The 18,936-nt window shown below is 34.1% G+C and overlaps 1 protein-coding gene across 2 annotated transcripts in view; it reads right to left on the bottom strand.

Moving 5' to 3' along the window:
- The window catches only part of LOC107067324 (uncharacterized), a 321,890-nt gene that overhangs the window by 206,658 nt on the left and 96,296 nt on the right, over positions 1-18,936 (bottom strand). For both annotated transcript variants that reach the window (XM_089174040.1, XM_089174041.1), the window contains one exon: positions 1,463-1,509. In XM_089174040.1, coding sequence (XP_089030166.1) covers positions 1,463-1,486 — 24 coding nt within the window. In that variant the 5' untranslated portion in view covers positions 1,487-1,509. The remainder of the gene's footprint in view (positions 1-1,462; positions 1,510-18,936) is intronic.

Genomic DNA, 18,936 nt, shown 5'->3' with positions numbered 1-18,936 from the left:
CATTACGCGTAAATGCACAGAGGTAGATACGAATAAAATTTCTCCACTTGGATAATTATAGAGAGAAAAAAATAAATAAATAGAAAAAAAGGCGGGGTATAACGTTAAATACATTTCAAATGGTTTTTATCCGTTAATGACTTTCCAGTAAATTAGAATCGATAAACGATATCGATACATATAGCACTTCCTAGTATTCGCTAACGATCTTTTTGTCAACGCCAAAGAGGAACAAACGTTTCGTAATAACAAAAACTAGTGACAACTGGTGGGTCAATCCGTTGAAAGAAACCTAACGGTTTTGTTTCAGATTTAACGTTTGATTGAAAAATTTTCAAATTGTCCAAAAAGAATTGCAAAATGGCTTATGGTGATGATGATGATAATAATAATATTCTGTATTTTTAGAACGCATTATTTCTTCGTAGAAAATAGAGGGTTAAAAGATATAAAAAATAAAGTGGGTGAAAAGAGTAGAGAAGTGGGGGGTGGGTAGGGGAAGTCCTCTGTGGCAAGGAAGCAACTATGGTTAGCAATTACTTTGATTAAATGCGAAATAAGATTCACGGTTCGCCATACTCTAGGATGTAGCTCGGAGCCAGCTAATTGTAAGAACTAAACTTCTCTCCTCCAAGAAGTTGGAAGGTGCTGTCCTATAATTAGATGGCTTGATTATGGAGAAGTGGCCGCCAGAAAGGTAAGACTTTAAATTGAGTTACGTTATAATGTATATATATATAAATCTAACAAACCTCTTATTCCTTTTCTATTATTTTCATTAACTTATTTTTTTCTTTTCTCTATTTATTTTAATTCACAAAATGCTTATTTTACTTCCAAAATTATTCCATTACGTGTTGCTTGGATAAATGTAAGGTTAGGTACGATAGTAACGTCATCATGATGGCGGTACATTTTGTTGTTGTTGAATATTCTCGACAATTTTTTCGAACTTTAATTAATGTCTTTTTAATGATAAATAAATATAGAATGATAAAAAATAATTATGAACATTAATTGATCCTAAATTTGACTCGAACAATAATACATGTACCTTAAAAATGTAATTATGTAAATGTAATGTAAATATTTGTTCGATAAAAGGTAAAGAAATAAAAAAATAAACAATTCTTGTCTGAATTAATTGATGATAAATTTGAATAGTAAGCAATTGAATGAATTTCATTTAAGATCCTGTAACATGAAAGAAACACAACGATGGTTTTAGAAAACTAGACGAGTATCTCAATGTTCGCGTTAAATATCCAACACAGACACAGGGTCGTAGGAAGTGACATTTATTTGATTCTTTACTACTCGTAGAAATAAATGATCACTAAAGGTGTCCCATTTAACAGTTACCACCAAAGCCACGGAATTTATAATCTTATATCTTATATATGACTACTCGATTTACTTTTCCTTTTTACAGATTCATCAAACGTATCAAAGATTAACTCACTGTTGATGTTACTCCCGTTGTCATGCAGAGAACTCGCTCACCGTTATCTGAAATCAAATTAATAAGAAATTTGTAAATAAACATTGAAACCATTCAGATATTACTCTTTTATATTAATTAATGATTATTACAAACAATTTCATCAACAAATATATGAATAATCAAACGAATCGAACAATTTGGCGTATCATCCATCATTTGCGTCGTATTATCAAAGATAGAACGAAATATTATCTAATTATTTGTAAACAATTTTTAATAATATTAACAATAAGAGCGAAACAATGGAATATAAAATAAAAATATATATAAAAAAAAATATCATCTGTGCAGATAATCACACGTGTTAAAAGTGAAACCTTCTTAAAACCTTTGCTTTGAGAGAATCAGGAGTAAGATAATTGTAGGGTTTGTTTATTATAAAAAAAAAACCAGCTTTGCTTATGAGAAATGTGGATAGTCTAGTGGCCAATCGAAGAACTAACATATATTTTTAAATGTGTGGATTGAGTTGATATGGAGTCTACGTTTCGTAGTATTCAGTCGCACACAAACACACACATATACAACACTAAGTAGCCAGGAGTGGGGACTACGAATCATTCCATAAAAAGAAGAGACCGAGATAATAAGAAACAAATGCATACTGTCTTCTATCTCATTCTCTCTTAGGCTAAATCCTATAGATGTGCATATGTTTGTCTCGTTTTCTCTTTTTAGTAACGTAACCGTTTCATCGTTTCATTACCGTTACCATGGATTGTCGTTCGTTTTTTTTTTCAAATTATCCCCATTCTAAAGAAGTTTTCACTTCAAAAAGAAAAGAAAAGAAAAAACAAATCAACTTCAATGTCTGTAGTAGGATTTAAACAAAAACATCGGTAAGCCTTGACAGTTGAATAAAGAGAAAAAAAGATGGAGGGGGAAACAAAAAAAGAATAAGGGAATATGAAGCCCTGATTGTTTTCGTGAAAAGTTAAGCAAGATTTTGGAGAGCGAAGCAGTAGAGACAAACGTACCGTGTATTGAACCCTTTCAATATTCGATAGCTCACGTGTCCACACGCTATTTGCCGCGAATCTATGCTTGTCAATAATCCATTGCGTTTTCCAATTAATTCTCTGACAAAGACTATCTATCTGTCTCTCTTGTTTTTTTCTTTCTCTCTCTCTCTCTCTCTCTCTCTCTCTCTCATTCTCACTTCATTCATTTTCCAACACTTTACGAATCGACGTAACAGCGCGCGCTTTAGTTTCCGTATGATGAAACGCCAATCATCGATAAATATAAAAGAAAAAATTCCAAAATAAAGAAATAATAACGAGAGGGTTAAAAATGTAGAAAAAAAAAACAAAAAAAACACGTCACGATCAAAAATTAATTTACTTATTTTATATAGGCATTGTTACGTTAATGGAAAATTTTACATAACCTATACCAAATGAAGGATGCATCAAATACAATTTTTTAATAGACATCGTGTAAATTGTAAACTATATTCAAAACTTGGTTATTTAACTATCGAAACATTTGCTTTGTTCTATCTCATAATCAAATAATCTGCAAAAATAATTAATTTTAACCTATAGCAAGACTGTACAAAAAAAACATGAACAAAACTTTTATAATTAACACAAATATAAAATAAAATATAGAAAAATGGAAATAATCAAAAAAAAAAAAATTGCAGGTAATAACCTGAATATTTTTTATTTTTTAAATCATTGCACTTTTATATCAAATATGGCTCACAATCAGTCCGATACACACGTCTCGTCAAAGTCATTAAGATAACTATCGCCATTTTTAGATTACTACAGTACCATTTTCATTGTAGGCTTTCTCATTGTAATCAATCAATTCTACCATTATAATTTTGCTTGTCAGATATGCAACATTAAACTATTCCATTCTATCAAATCAAAGAGATGGTTTGAGTTGAAAAGAGATGAACATAGAGACAGAGAAAGAGATAGAAACAGAGAGAGAGAGAGAAGCAGAAACGGATGTTCCGTAACAACATACGTACGCTTTTGTACGCTTTGAAATTTGGTTACAACTAGGATCGAATGATGGTTGAACGATCTAATTATTAACTCGTAACATAGTGTTAATATCAGGGGACCGCAATCGACATTTTGACTCGTGATCGAGAATCTCTCTTACACCACGAAATTCGATAGAGCGAAAAGCTTGATGTTCTCAGTGGTTCGTTTGTTCAATGAAACTGAACAAAAGTTTATCATGTCATTAGATCCGTCAACCTATCTATCAATCTATCTATCAATTTGTCTGTTTATCTATCGATTATTTATCAAATATATAACATCAAACATTTATTTGTTAACAAATAATACTTTAGAATGTTTAACTATGTGAATGAATTTGATTATTACATTGATCCTGATTAAAAAAAAATAAAAATAAATAAATTTAAATCTATCGATAATCTTTGATATAATAAAATACGATATAATAATATTGATAATACTAAAGATTAAAATATTATCTATTTAATAATCCACATGTTTAAATATACGAACAAACTTACTGTTTCATCTTTGAAAGCTTCAATTAACTTTTGTCCCCTACCCTTTCACCTATTTTTCTTCTCTATAATTGCTAAACAAAAAATTGCCAATTCGTCTTCATTATATAACATTTTAAAATAAATTTCAAACGTTAGATTCCCGTTCCCACTATATTGCAATTAAATCATCCACAAGCCGTCTGTTAGACTAATTATACTTTCCCCAAACAAATCTATTCTTTTTCTCGTTCTTAAAGTCACAAAAAGAAAAGAAACAAATGAAACAAAATGTAACAACAAATGATGAACGACTTATCCATATAGTTTACATAGCATAAAGAAGAAGAAGAAGAAGAAGAAGAAGAAAGAACAAAAGTAAAAAAGAGAAAACAAAAGAAAGGAAAGAAAAGAAAAGAAAAGAAGGCAGGAAAAGATGAAGGGGAGGGGGGAAGAAAAAAATAAGACAAAATAAAAGAAAGTGTGGAAAGGAACAGTACCATTGGCGGGAAGGTTTACGTAGTAAGTCTACTCAATTACATCCAATGGCGAGTTTGAATTCCTTTGGATCAACAGACTGTGAGCCTGGCATGACGCCATAGAAAGTTAATTCGCCTTGGCGCCGAATTAATTCCTCTCTCTCTCTCTCTCTCTCTCTCTCGCTTATAAATATAACTTTTGTGACTTCTAGGAAGTCGCAAAAGGGGGGTATCCTACATAGATTTCATACATTCTAACAATTTTCAAGTGAGCGAGAGAGAAATAGAAAAAGAGAAAGATACTTACAATCTATCCCTATCTATCTCTATCTCTCTCTCTCTCACATGTACACTTCATCTCTTTTTAACTTTCGAAAGACCAACAGACGAATGGGTTAAAGAAGGGTAGTGTGTTATAGCACCGATTGTGCAGGAAGTTGGAAGACTACATCCATGTATATGTATATGTGTAATACGTGTATTTGAACGTTTCCTACTCTCTACTTAAGTTTATATGTATCTCTATGCGTGTGCATGTGTGTGTGTGTGTGTGTGTGTGTGTATGAAAGATGAAGAGAGAGAGAGAGAGAGAGAGAGAACGAAACTAGGAACGGTTGCCCAATGTCCGTGTATATCACTGAATTCTTAATCACCTACCATCTAACCTCGTCCTGTCCAACCCCTAATCCCAGACATGCTAACGATTACAGCTTATACCGCCTAACGAATCTGCTTTTACCCGTAGCTATAGTCATCACATGAGTAAGAGTTAGTGAGAGAGAGAGAGAGAGAGATACTATTGCGAGAATTTCCAACGCGCCAAGAGAAATCGTGCTACGAGTTTTACAGAAATAGCAAAGGACCTCGTTTTCACGACAATGGACTAGCAATCTGAACGATGAACGCCAGTTTCGTTACTATCGTTCGTTTTTGTAACTATGGCAATAAAGATCCCTACTTATTTTCCTCTCTCTCCTTACCCTCTCTCTACCCCATCTCGTTATTTGAACGATGAATAGGAAAAAAAAAAAAAGAAATGGGAACGCGAAATCAAATGGGACTGTGGGACCAACTGGGATCAGGGAATAGCCAGAGGGGGAAGGGAGGGGAGGGGGAAGGGTGTTAAAGGGGCAAAAAAAAATTAAGGTAATAATGAATACTACTACCACTACTACTACTACTACTACTGGCATAATAATTACGTATGAATGGTAACGTCTCTACGTTGAGAATTATTAATTGTATAAACTGCTATATATATATTTCGCGGTTGGTGGCAAACGATCGAGAAGTACGACGAAAATGGATGCTAATTTATGGTTCCCTTTTTCCCACCCCACACTCCCGTTTCCCCCTCCCCCCTCTCTCTCTCTCTCTCTGATGTGGTAGATATTTTGTCATACGTCGCGATTTTATGCGAGTAATATGAAGGTAGTAAATCATGTGCACCAATTAATATAAATCATATGCTGCATTCGTAATTAATCCTTCCCAACGTTGTCTAACCCCCCCTACCCCCTATTGCGCCTTTTTTTCTTTTTTTTTACCTTTTGATTCTCATCGTACTACCACTAGAACATATCATCGACAATAATGATGATAATAGGAATAATAATAATAATAATAATAATAATAATAATTCGTGGAACAAAAGGGAAAATTTCTACCCCTACCAACCATCCTACAACACCCTTCCTTACCCCGACTATTTCGGTCGTCTAAATGCTTGCCTACCATTATAAATTATCGTTCAATAAGACGGGTAGGGAGGGAGGGGGGGATTTGTGAATATTAAAAAATTCCTTATTACTTGGCGCGTTTAAATCTCTACATCGTTGATGAGTTATTCCCATCGTGGTACCATGTATGAAAGGGTGAAAAATGGAAGAAAAAGAAAAAAAAAGGTATGCGCGTTATTAGAGGATATTCTCAACGTTATTAACACCCTCCCCCCCACTCACCCCTCCAACCTTGTAAGAAATCAATCGACATTTTTTTTTTTACACAAAATTATAATTGAATAAAGTATTATATTCTGAAAATAATAAAAAAAAAAATATTTGTACAATCGGAGAAACGTCTGTAAAATTACCACCACCTACCGATGTTGATAGAAAACAAAAATAAAACACACAGGTTTTGTCATGATAAAAAAAGGAATGAAATGGGAGTGAAAGGGGAGTAGTATTAGGAGAATGAAAAAGAAATCCAGCTTGATATTAACTAACGGCCCTTTGGGCGCATCACCGTTGGATCATAGAGAAATGAAAATAAAGGAATGAAGGAAGGAAGGAAGGAAGGAAGGAAGGGATAAAGAAAGAAAAGAAAAGAAAGGGAAGGGAAGGAAAAAAGGGGGAAAAGGAAGATAGACAATATAGGGGGGAGCGAATGAGGATGAGTTGGGGGGTGAGGTGAGGTGAGGATGAGCAAAGCACGGAAAGGAACAACTCACCCGTAGTACGATGCACGTGGGCTAATTATGGATCAGCCGCCGGCAGACAAGACCGTGTATAAATTTTGACACGAGAGGCGCCCACAGGACGTGCCGAGGTGAGCCAGCCTTCCCCCTCCCCCATCCCAAAGCCACCTCCAACCCAAAAAAGGGAAAAGGGTGGGGTTGTAAAGAAGGAAGAAAGAGAAATATAGGAGTGGTAAAACCGCGTATTAAAATTCCGGACGTCTAGTAAAATAGTGATCCGTGTGGAGAAACTGTATATAACACACACACAAACGTATACAGAGATCCCAAGTGTAGACCAAAAAGAGAGAGAGAGAGAGGGTTGGAAAGCTCGAAGTGGGGTTTGTGGAAGGTGGTGAGATGCACCATGGTACTGCCAGCTCGTGCCCCGGGGGATTAATCACAGGGCATTATGGCGGTGCCGGCTCAAAAGCGCCCAAGGAACCACCAAGAATTGAGTAGGGAACCGGATGAGAGAGTGAGAAAGTAAGAGAGAGACTGAGAGAGAGAGAGAGAGAGATGGGGAGGGTGGGGAGAGTCGAATCATAACTCAACCTCCTCAATCTCCAACCCCTGTCTGCCAAGGCTCGCATTAATAAGAGCATAAACGCTGTATAATTTCGAATTAGGCACCAACGGAAGACTATCTCTTTGATATTATCCCTTTTCCTCATCCCACTTTTCTTGCCAACCACCAACACAAACACCAACACATCTCTAGGGCTCCTGTTTACTCTCCCTTACCCCCACCCCACCCCACTACCACCAATTCCCTTTGGCTCTTCATGAATGAAATTTAGATGACGTATATGGAAATTCGTTTGTTTTCTCTGTTTTTTTTTTTTTTTTCAATGATTTTGTAAAAATGGTTAAATGGTGAGATAAGAGAATTGGATTGGTATGAGGAGGTTTTGTAATGAAAACAAATGAAAATTGTTAGAGGACGTGAAACGCGATATGAAAAATATTTAAAAAATAATAAAAAGAAAAGAAGAAAAATATTCAGCGTGAATTCTTATTAACATTTATTCGCTCTTTTCTTTTTTTTTTTTTTTGTACTTTTTTTTCTTGTGTTCAACAATGAACTAGTAGCAGCACTGTATTCTCGAAAAGAAGAAAGAAAGAAATAGAGAATAGAGAATAGAGAGGAAGAGAGAGAGAGAGAGAGAAAGAGAAAGAAATATCCGCATACCCGCAATGCGTTCACCTGGTTTGCGAAAAGATTCCTCGAGGAAATTCTGAGAAACTGGAAAAAGAAATAGAAGAAGATGAAGAAGAAGAAGAACGAAGACGAAGAAAGGAAAGACGAAAGGAGTTCGACTTTTATCGAAACGCTTTTTCTTTCAACTTTTAAATAAGTTGAACGTTACGGTAGAAACGCACTTCCCCCATTTTCTCGGACATTTTTAAAAGGACAAAAATCGATCCATGATACTTCATTTTTAAATTTCACACGATTACGCATTACGAATGAAAATATCGAGTAAAAGATATTCGACTATCTTTGAATTATTACAAACTTATTACAATTACAAAGTTCAAAACGGTCGTTCAAACGTTGTAGAATCTCTCGAGAAAATGATGCATCGATTCATCATATTGATGTTGCATTTTGTTCGAAACTAACAACAACAATAATACCCAAAATAGCACTTGTATAGTTCTGAGAGACATGGAGAAGGGGTCAACTCCAGGTCGCGTTACATCGTCAAGGACATACGAAATTGCTAGTAAAGTTTTACCCTAATCGGTATTCCGTTGTGACGTTGTTATCGAGACTATAGTAGAGAAACGCACAACACGACGTCGTCACGTGAACGTTAAAGTCCAATCGTAAACTTCGGATACAATTAATACCCATGATATAGCAAATAATCCTAAAAGGATCTAATCGAACATACAAATGTAATTATTTGAAATAATATTACAAAGGTTAGTAGTAATTAATTATCATTTACGAATAATTATTTGGTTATTAGGATCTTTAGCAGGGGCGTGGCTTACCCTTGCGGCAAAAATATGAACTAGAGACTGAATGATGTGCTGTGCATTACTTGTATAACCAAAATAGAGAACAACGTGTATAACATTATGATTTATATTATTATTATTATTATAATGTTTTTTTAATTAAATTAAATAAAATGAAACTTACATTGCAAGACTGGTGCAAGTCATAAAATTAAAAATATAAATATTTCAACACAAATATCGTGTAGTTTAAATCAGCTTTCAGCAATTCCTCCTAACTGCTCTAGTTCTGAATTTAGCCACCAGATAGCATATTCAAGGGCTAAAGATCCCAATGCGAACAAATTGACTAACGCGTAATTTTCTTAATATTTATTTGACTTTTACATACTATGAAACATTACTTATCGTTCTTCTAGGTAATATCAACAACTCTAACTAAATTTCATAGTTTTCAGAGAGAGAGAGAGAGAGAGAGAGAGAGAGATGGAGATAGAAAGAGAAGGGTCGAGAAAGTTCACTAAAGATTAAAATCCACCCTTTGCTATTCTCACTCTCTCTCTCTCTCTCTCTCTCTTTCTTACACACTTTAGATTTCGCCTTCCACTACGATAGTTTGTTGGCCAACTGTTTCGGCCACAGTTTACCATAATTTATTTACCAACTGGTGAATTGTTGTCTAGCATCTCTAGTAGAAGTACACAACCTAGATCGCGTACACAAACGTTGAAACAACAATGTTACACTTTCATAACATCGTTCTTTTTAAACTTTAAAAAACAAAACAATCTTTCTTTTTTTTTTTTTTATCACGTTGAAACGTTTACGAACTTTTCCCGTATGATAAATTTCTAAACAAAATGACGTATATTCACGATGAGAAAAATGTGATTTAATAAATCACTTAAGGCATATTATATTTAAGACAATCAGAGTAAAAAGATAGATTAGGTTTAGGAAAAATAAAACCTAGTAATAGAATAGTCTAGTTACTTTTAAATTACTTTTCATTTGATGTAAAAAAAAATAAAAACTGAAGGAAGAAGTTAGTTCCGTTGAAGGCAAAAATTCGCCTCACCAAGGGTTTTGTTCACCCCAACTACCCTTTTCACCATCCTCATAAGTAGAATCTCACTATTTAATCTTCATCATCGCAACGAATGAAGAAATAACGGTATTATATTATATCACGTGATGGTGGATTGGAGTTGGAGTTGGAGGGGGTGGGGTTAGGAGAGGGAAGATGAAATGATAAGAAGGATAAGAAAATCTGACATTATTTTCCACTTCTATATCCGATAATCTTAATAGAAAATAAACTGTATGAACTGTAACAATTTTAAACTATAGGCAACGAGTGGATTCGTGAATTCGCAAATAAGGGAAAAAAGAAAAAAGCAGAAAAGAAAAAAAAGAGATACCCGAAAATCGCCGTGTAAAGGCTTGTAAAACGGACGTGGCGAAATCCAGGAGACTACTAGGAACACGCAGGGTACGTGATGAAAAAGATAGATAGTGGGATGTGTAAAAAGCTTGAGAGAAACAGAAACGCTAATAGATGGGGAGGGGATCGGTGGAATGAGAGTTGGGGTGGGTGAGGAGAAAGGCGGAGGAGGAGGAAGGGAAAGCATCGGAGAAGCTAAAGGCTACACCTGAGGGTTACTTCTTATCGCTAGAGAAATATATTGGGTTCCGGTTCGCGTTACGTACGATCTGAAACCTCATATAGTAGGCGTGTTCGCGTAATTAAGCCACAAGAGATTTGCATACGATCCGACAGATACCAACGCTACTACTGCCGGCGGCTGCCACTATTCTGTGTCTTGGTGTTAGGGTTACTCGTGGTAGTAATAGTAATGGTGTTAGGTGGTAGTGGTAGGTGGTAGTGGTGGTTGTAGGTAGTGCTGGTCGAAGCTAGGAACCAACGGCCAACGTTCCCGACGCAAACGCGACCGTGTCGAAGAAGAAAACCAAAGGGGTTATTGCCGGTGGCAGAACATACCGAGAGTTGTTTAATGTGTTTTTGCTGTTAAGACTTATCTCTATGTGCTAACTTTTTTGGGATGAGTCGGAACAGGGTGGTGTAGAACTGGGAACGGGAATATGATAATATATTTCCTAGCAAACACAATTTAACCATTTTTAGGTTAATACTTGTAATACGTTTGATGTAATATTGTTTATTCTTATTTGTAAGAGAGTACTATTTAGATTTTTTTAAAAGTAATTAATTAGAACGATTGTTGGGTTATTTTAATCGACAATTAATCATGATATATTTCCTACCAAACATAATCTAATCATTTTTAGGTTAGGTAATGCTAATACGTTTGACGTATCAATTTCTTTATCTTTTTCTTTTCTTTCTACGAGATTTATTTTTAGATTTTTACGTGAATAATTAATTATAAGGATTGTTGAATTATTTATATCAACAATTAATCATGATATATTTTCTATCAACATAACCTAACCATTTTTAGGTTAATACTAAACATACGTTTGACTTCATCAGTTTATTTTTTATTTGTACGAGATTTAATTGAGATTTTTACAAGAGTAATTAATACGAACGATTGTTAGATTATTTGTATCGATAATTGAATTCGTCCCACAAGTTGAATATTGAAAGGAAACATTTTTATTTTTTCCCTTAGCTGTAAAATAAATGTTGAAAAGTCAGTTGGTAATATTTTATCCGATTTAACGGGACACCATATCGAAAGATATGCGCATTCGTTTAAGGTTTGATCCGGTTCCATGAATCTCGCTAAAGTCAAACACCGTAACCTCGATTTCTCAATCTCCCTATCTCTCTATCTCTCTCTCTCTCTCTCTCTCTCTTAACGTATGTACATACATGGGATACATATATCCTTCCACGGATGAAAGCACATCGCCACGTCCGTTGGCCGTATATGCAAATAAAATACAGAGAATATACACGACTGAACTTTGTAGATTCTAACGCATCGGCAAACCGACTTTCTGCATTTAATGCCTTAACCGCAACTACGATGACTATACCCAATGGTGGTAGTTGAAATTTAGCCAACGTTACAAGCACCACCCAAACTCAATGAGTTTGACGTCTATTTTTAAAAATAATTCAAATAATTAAATAAAATAACAAAACGTCGTTTTAACAATCCTTACAAATCCTCCATAAGAAAAAAAAACAACAACAACAATAACAACAAATAAAAATCAAATATGATACAAACTGCTATGTCAAAGAGATGATGTGTTTTTCTTGCTTTAAATTAAAAATAAAAATGCAAACAAATAAATACACACTGAACCAAATTCTATAGAATGAAATAAGAGTAAAAAGAAGGTTGGGGTTGGTAGGTTATGACGCGCCCAGGGCAGATGATGCACTTTTCACGAAGCAACGTCATCTGTTAGTTCCATTAACTCGTGATAACGCGTAATCATTACCGAGCAAACGTGTAGAATTTACAGCCTCGTTAGTACGAGAGATGCACTATGTATGTGTAATACCTCTATATAATACTATATATATATATATATATATATATATATATATATATATAGTATTATATATATATACGTACTCTTATATACATGCATACAACATGATGTGTAAACCACACACATACACTCACACACACACAGAAACGTATGGCACATAACAGGAGCAGTTAGAAATGCGAACGTCGCACTGCACCATTTCTCCTAGTGATAAAATTTCGTAACTTCATCAATAACAATAAAGTACAGTAATGACGTAACAGATAGTATTGTCGCACGAAACTACTACGAAAAACTTTCTTTTCCAAACATTCTTCTCTTCCCATCCCCATCCCCCTACTTTAGTCCTTTTTTTCTTTCAATTCATCTTTTACAACCCTTAGATCCGAACTCTTGGTTCTAGCATGCGCACGCGCGCTTTTATAAAAAATAGTAGACTCTTCTTTTTTCTTGTACTTTTCATTCTTCTTATTATATTGATAATAATAATGAGATATTATTGAATAATATTATGTATACAATATAATTAATATTAGTTTTATTTTTGTTTATTATTATTAATATCTTAATATATATAAATTACGTGTGACGTTGTTTGTTCGCAATGGACTGCTAAATTACTGAATCGATTTTAATTAAATTTTTCCCACTGTGTGCAGTTTCATCTGACTTGAAAGATAGGATAGTTTATATCTGAATTTATAATAGATGGCGGTATAAGGTAATTCGTTAACTTAAAGACGTGTGTATCGGACTGATTGTGAGCCCCAGCAACGCGTGGCGGAAACGTTTTCGTGTTCGTTGTCGTCATCGTCACGAAACAAACTTATATGTAAATCCCATTCCCTCGCTTTTTACCACCCCCAACCCTTCCTATAGTAAGTGAGCCTTTTATTTTGTCTTTTTAACCTTGTATTTCTTTTGCGATATTTCATGCGAAAAATTTGGTGGCTATCGTAACTACGCAAAGTTCAAACAAGGCTCGTGCTCTATCTCATTCTTATTTCTTTTTTCTAATTCTCTTTTCTCCTTTTTAAAACACTCGAGAAAGATTAGCCGGTTGTAACTTGGAGTAAGATAAATGTAAGGTTCGCATGTACGTTTTCCAAGTGGTACGTTACAAAGTGGGTATATCTTGTGTTAGAAAAAGGCGGATAGGATAAAGTACGGATAAGGCTTTACACTTTGTAATTAAGGTAAACCGACGCATTAAGATTCATAGCTTTTGCCTTGGTATATTACGGTGTCTAGCTCTGGTTAAGCGAAATAACAAAAATAAAATACAATAAAATTAACGAAGAAAAATTTGCCAAAGAAAAAATTAATTAAATAATTTGAAGAAAAAAAAATCAATTGCGCGTGGTCAAAGTTAAGTTTGTATTTCTTTCTTTTATCATTTACATCATCATCATCATCATCATTAATATTATTATTATTACTAATAACATTCGTCTTCGATTATTCTAATACTTTTATAGTTAGTATTATGGAATCGTATAAATTGAAGAAAAAAATAATCATGTCGCATAAACAATTATTCCCCTAGTTTATATAATATAGTAACTTGAATGTAATGGATGACCGCATAATTAACAGAACCACGAAAGAGTTTCGAGTGGATTCTAACTGTTCGGAGTACTGTGGAAGTTTATTGCGCTTGTTACTAAAACGTTTTTGGATTTTAACAACCAGAACCGTGACTGCTGGTGGTGGTGGTGGTGGTCTTCAGGTCTGGCAGTACTTTAAAACTCGTAGCTCTTTTAATGGAGGTGGAGGTTGAGATAGGGTTGGGGACACCCTAGGATATAATAATCCGCTATATGGTGACGTTATTACTTCCTATTTCGATTGGACTAGTAATAGTTTTTTTTTTTATTTGACAGTTTTAGTATCCAGTAATTGAGCGCAAAATAGACCAATTAGAAATTGATGTTAATGAGGAGTTTACTTATTCATTTCTAAAATGTCATTTAATCTCAAAACCAAATATTGCCACTTTTGAAGTTGCAAATATTTTCCTTTAGCTTTACTCTCGATTCTCTTAGTTTACAAAATTGAATCCTAGTTTGTTTGTTTGTTTTTTTCTTTTTTCAAAAATCTAGCATCTTATTTGTTTGCCAATTTTTATATTGGTTTGTTAACCAACACGTTTATACATTTTATTAATTATTCCTCGTACATCATTAGGTTAAAGCCAGACTCGGTAATAAAATTCTACACGTTTTGCATACTGCAGTTTAGTCAAGCTTGACTTAATCTTCTTTCTCTCTTTCTCTTTCACTTTTTATCTTTTTCTTTATCCCCGCTGGAAGAATAAGCAAAACAACAAAACCCTTTCGTAGTTAAAGATGGTGGTGGTGGTGGTGGTGGTGTTTTCTTCCAACCTCCTTCTCTTCCTTCTCGTCCACAATTCCTCCTCTTACCTTTAGGGAAAGAGTCCCTTTCGCAAACTCGACGACAACGACGTCGTCGTAGTCGTAATTAAATTAGTAAGCTGATGAAAAGGAGTAACGGGGGATTATTTACGAACTCGTTCACAATGCATACAATTGAATATATCCACAACGGCTTTGCCAAAACGTTTAAAGCAAAAGAAACGATATAAATTACTATCTGGATATAATCACGAATAAAAATAAATCATTTTCCTCCTTCCCTCCCCCCTCCCCCTCTCCCCCTCCCCATTATTCGACTTTCATTTTGAATCCAAATCGTAAATGCCGAAACTTTTGAACGATCCACGTTGAAGAAGTAAGAAAATGGAGTGGGAGACAAGGAAAAGGAATTGGTGGCAACGAGAGAAGTAGTGGGGGTAGAGTGACGAGGTAGTTGCGGTGGTGGGGAGGTAAGTAACTGGAGAGTGGGAGGAAGTTGAGAGGTGGGGGTATAGGAGGGCTGGCAAGGAAGATTATTTCTTTAGGCTACGACGGGTGCAAGACTTTTGGCAAAAGCTCTCGAAGATAATCGAGCGAATTAAAGCAGCGCGAATTGCTTTTAAAGACGCGTCTTGATCAAACTTCTTCTTCTTCTTCTTCTTCTTCTTATCGTCGTACGACTCTTTGGCCAAGGTAACCGCCGAGTTGGCACGTCGGGTAAAACTTTTTAGCAAAAATAGAGAAAGAGAATGAGACAAAGAGAGAGAGAGAAAAGGGAAGGGGTTTAGTACCGCAAAAAGGTTCCTTTTTGGTGAACAAGTACAACACTCGGACTCGGGATACAATTAACGAGACGATTGTTAAAAAAAAGAAAAAAAAAAACACGTAACAATTTGTAGACCCTTTTTAAATCTACATTAGTAGATACAACTGTACGTGCGTTGCCTAGGGCAAAAAGGGACGGGGAAAAATATATATAGAAAAAAAAGGAACATAGAAACGTTAATGAATTTTCAATAACAGGATCCCAGGAATCTTGTTCGATGTGAAGAGAGACACAGTATGTGTGTGTGTGTGTGTGTGTGTGTGTGTGTGTTACACGAAACATTTCATTAGAATCGTTCCTATGTGCATGCTCGTTACTGTAGAACATTTTCCCTTTCTCTCTATATCTTTATACATGTTTCTCTCTCTCTGTCTCTCTTGCTCTCTTATATATTCCAGAAAGAAACGGGATACGTTGAAAACTAGGGAAAAGGAATTTTCGGCCGTAAAAGGCGGCCCCTTTTGCGCGATGCAATCGCAGAATGGACCGAAATAATGAGCGTTGCAACAAGGTGTAATGCACTTTCCGGATTCACCTTGCTGCTGCTACTGCTGCTGCTGCTGCTGCTTCTGCTTCTGCTTCTGCTTTTCTCCGTGTAGTATCGCAGTAGTTCCCTTTTTCTTTTTTTTTTTTTTTTACCTTCTCTTTTCTTCTTTTTCTTTTTTCTTTTCTTTTGTTTTCTTTTCTCTCTCCCTTTTCTCTTTCTTCTGTTTTCGTTGTTTGTTTGTTTGTTTGTTTCTTTTTTTTTTTGTAAGCATTTTTTTTTCTTTCTACAAAGAAGATACCCTTAATATCAACCTTTACACGTAGATTCATCCTTGTATCTTCTTACTATCTCTTGTGTCGTTTCTGACTAGTGTAGTAAAACATCTAGCGTGAATTTCCATTACTTTCTCTCTAAAACTTTTGTACAGGTATATATTTATATATATATGTATGTATTTAAAGCTATTTTTGTTGTTGTTGTAATTCTCAACATTAATTACAAAAGACTGTATAACTCGAAACGAAGTAGAGAAAAAGGGTTTGATCGTTGATAATGAAACAATACTAGAACGATTCAAAAAAAAAACCGTTCAAAACACTTTGAACAAAGAACACAAGAACAAAACAAAAAAACTGACTCATGAATAATACGAATAATTGATGATAATATATAATCTTGTAAAAATGTTCTATTTAATGTGAATATATATATATATATATATTTTTTTTTATTCTATTCTCTTACGTTTGGCAAAATCGAAGGAAGAGAAATCGAACTGACAATGAGAGAAAATTTGAGATACAACGAAAAGAGAGAGAGAAAGAGAGAGAGAGAAATCCATTTGCATTGAAGAATACTTTTAACCGTCCGACGATAATTGCGTTTTGGGTTTTTTCAACAGGAATATATACGGCGCGTCAATTTCATACGCTTGCTAGGTACTCGCTTTTATATTTAGGTCGGTAGAGGGGTATAGGACGGGGGAACACGAAAAGAGGAAGATGAAAATAGTATCGAAAGTTTGGAACGAGGGGTATACTATATATCCAGCAACCATGAAGTCGTTGTTTTATATATATATATATATATATATACGTGAGTTGATATAATTCACGTGGAATGGTAATTCGTTACTCGAACTATTTTACCCGTTAATTCTGGAACGCTAAAATGCGTTCGCGTTAACGCATCGGGTGCAAGAATGCGCGTAAGTGTGTTTCGTTCGTTTCTGCGTGGGTGATATACGTGTGTTTGTGTGTGTGTGTGTGTTTGTTGACGTGCGTGTAAGTTGAAATGGAACGTTATTAACCGAAGGACCTATCGTACCACCGTAATAATTTTCTTCTATCGCATCAGATAGAAAGAGAGAGAGAGAGAGTAGGCGAGGTCAGATCTTAATCTAACAAATGTTACCACGAAGTATAGTCGAGGTCTACTTCTAATAATTGCACGCCCCCTCCCCCTCCTCCTCTTCCCCCCTTAACCATACATAATTTCAACTAGAATTGCATCGTCGAAAAATTGAATTTTCTTCGTGCACGCATTAATCCAAGTACCTAGTTTGAAATGATTAATCGTTTTCAACATTTTATAACGAGCTTTTATATAAAAATTCAGTGTCACATTGTTGGTTTCCAATGAATTTTAAAACTACTGAAGCGATATTAATGAAATTTTGGTTTTTTAATTTTGTATGAATTCTTTTCAATTTAGGATATAGAATAATTTTTATCGCAATATTTAGTTATTTAATATTCACTTAAATAAGGGTAATACAAAATACATTTGTTTAATGAATTATATATATATATATATATATAATTCAAATAAACAATTTCGATCTGATATTTTATTAAATGAAAATAATTAACTAAAATTCATCATTAATCAATAATTTTCAAACTAATGTATTATTTGTCTAAACAATTCGAGATATTAATAAATAAATAATAGAATATGTTAAATATCCTAAATGATCGATAAGTAATCAACGAAAATGTATATTATTGTTTAAAAGCAAAAGGAGTAAAAAATTCGACGTACCTTCCTCTTCGAAATCCAACAGTAAACTGATCATTTTTCACCTATCATGATCGGTCATATTTTCCTTTTGTTGATACTTTATTTATATTATTACTTTCCGAAGGTTAAAACAAAAATAATATACTCTCGTAATAAACCGAATTTATTATTATAACATTCTGATTTTGGCACATGTACCCTGGGAAAGATATTTCTTCGTATACACATGAAAACATAAATGTATTTTCAAATAATTATTAATTAATCGATTTAAATATCAAATCCATTCACTGTTCTTTATGAAAACCAACTTTACAATTCATTTACATTAATATATAATTATTTTTTATTCGTTATATTTATTTCTATTTGTTTATCTAACTGGTTTTTTTTTTGTTTGTAAAAAGAATAACATAATAATAATAAATAATGAACGGATCAAATTTTACATAGGTTGCACACGTTTTACATATTTTAACATATTTTTATGAATATTTCATTCCTATACAACACCTTTCCCTTTTTTTCACAACGTTTCATACAATTTTATCTTTACCCTTCTCCTTAGAAATTTCTTTCGAAAAATAAAATTCAAATAAAATTGTGTCTAACCCCACAATTCTTTTCAAGACAAAATCAATTTCGTTTACAAAAGAAACGTACAAAATCGGTATCGAACCGAATGATGATTAATATATCGTGTTAAATTCAATGACATCAATTTTCATTTTAATATTTCCTTTTTTCTTTCATTACGTAACGGATATCGATAATATTAATAAATCTCGAATAATATGGTATGAAAAAATCTAAAACGTTCACCTCATAGCAATA

Source organism: Polistes dominula, unplaced genomic scaffold, assembly GCF_049000335.1.
Source record: "Polistes dominula isolate Pdom_NZ unplaced genomic scaffold, Pdom_raw_medaka contig_75, whole genome shotgun sequence".
Lineage (NCBI taxonomy): Eukaryota > Metazoa > Arthropoda > Insecta > Hymenoptera > Vespidae > Polistes > Polistes dominula.
Note: the sequence above shows the minus strand (reverse complement) of the source record. Positions and strands in the feature narration are given on the sequence as shown.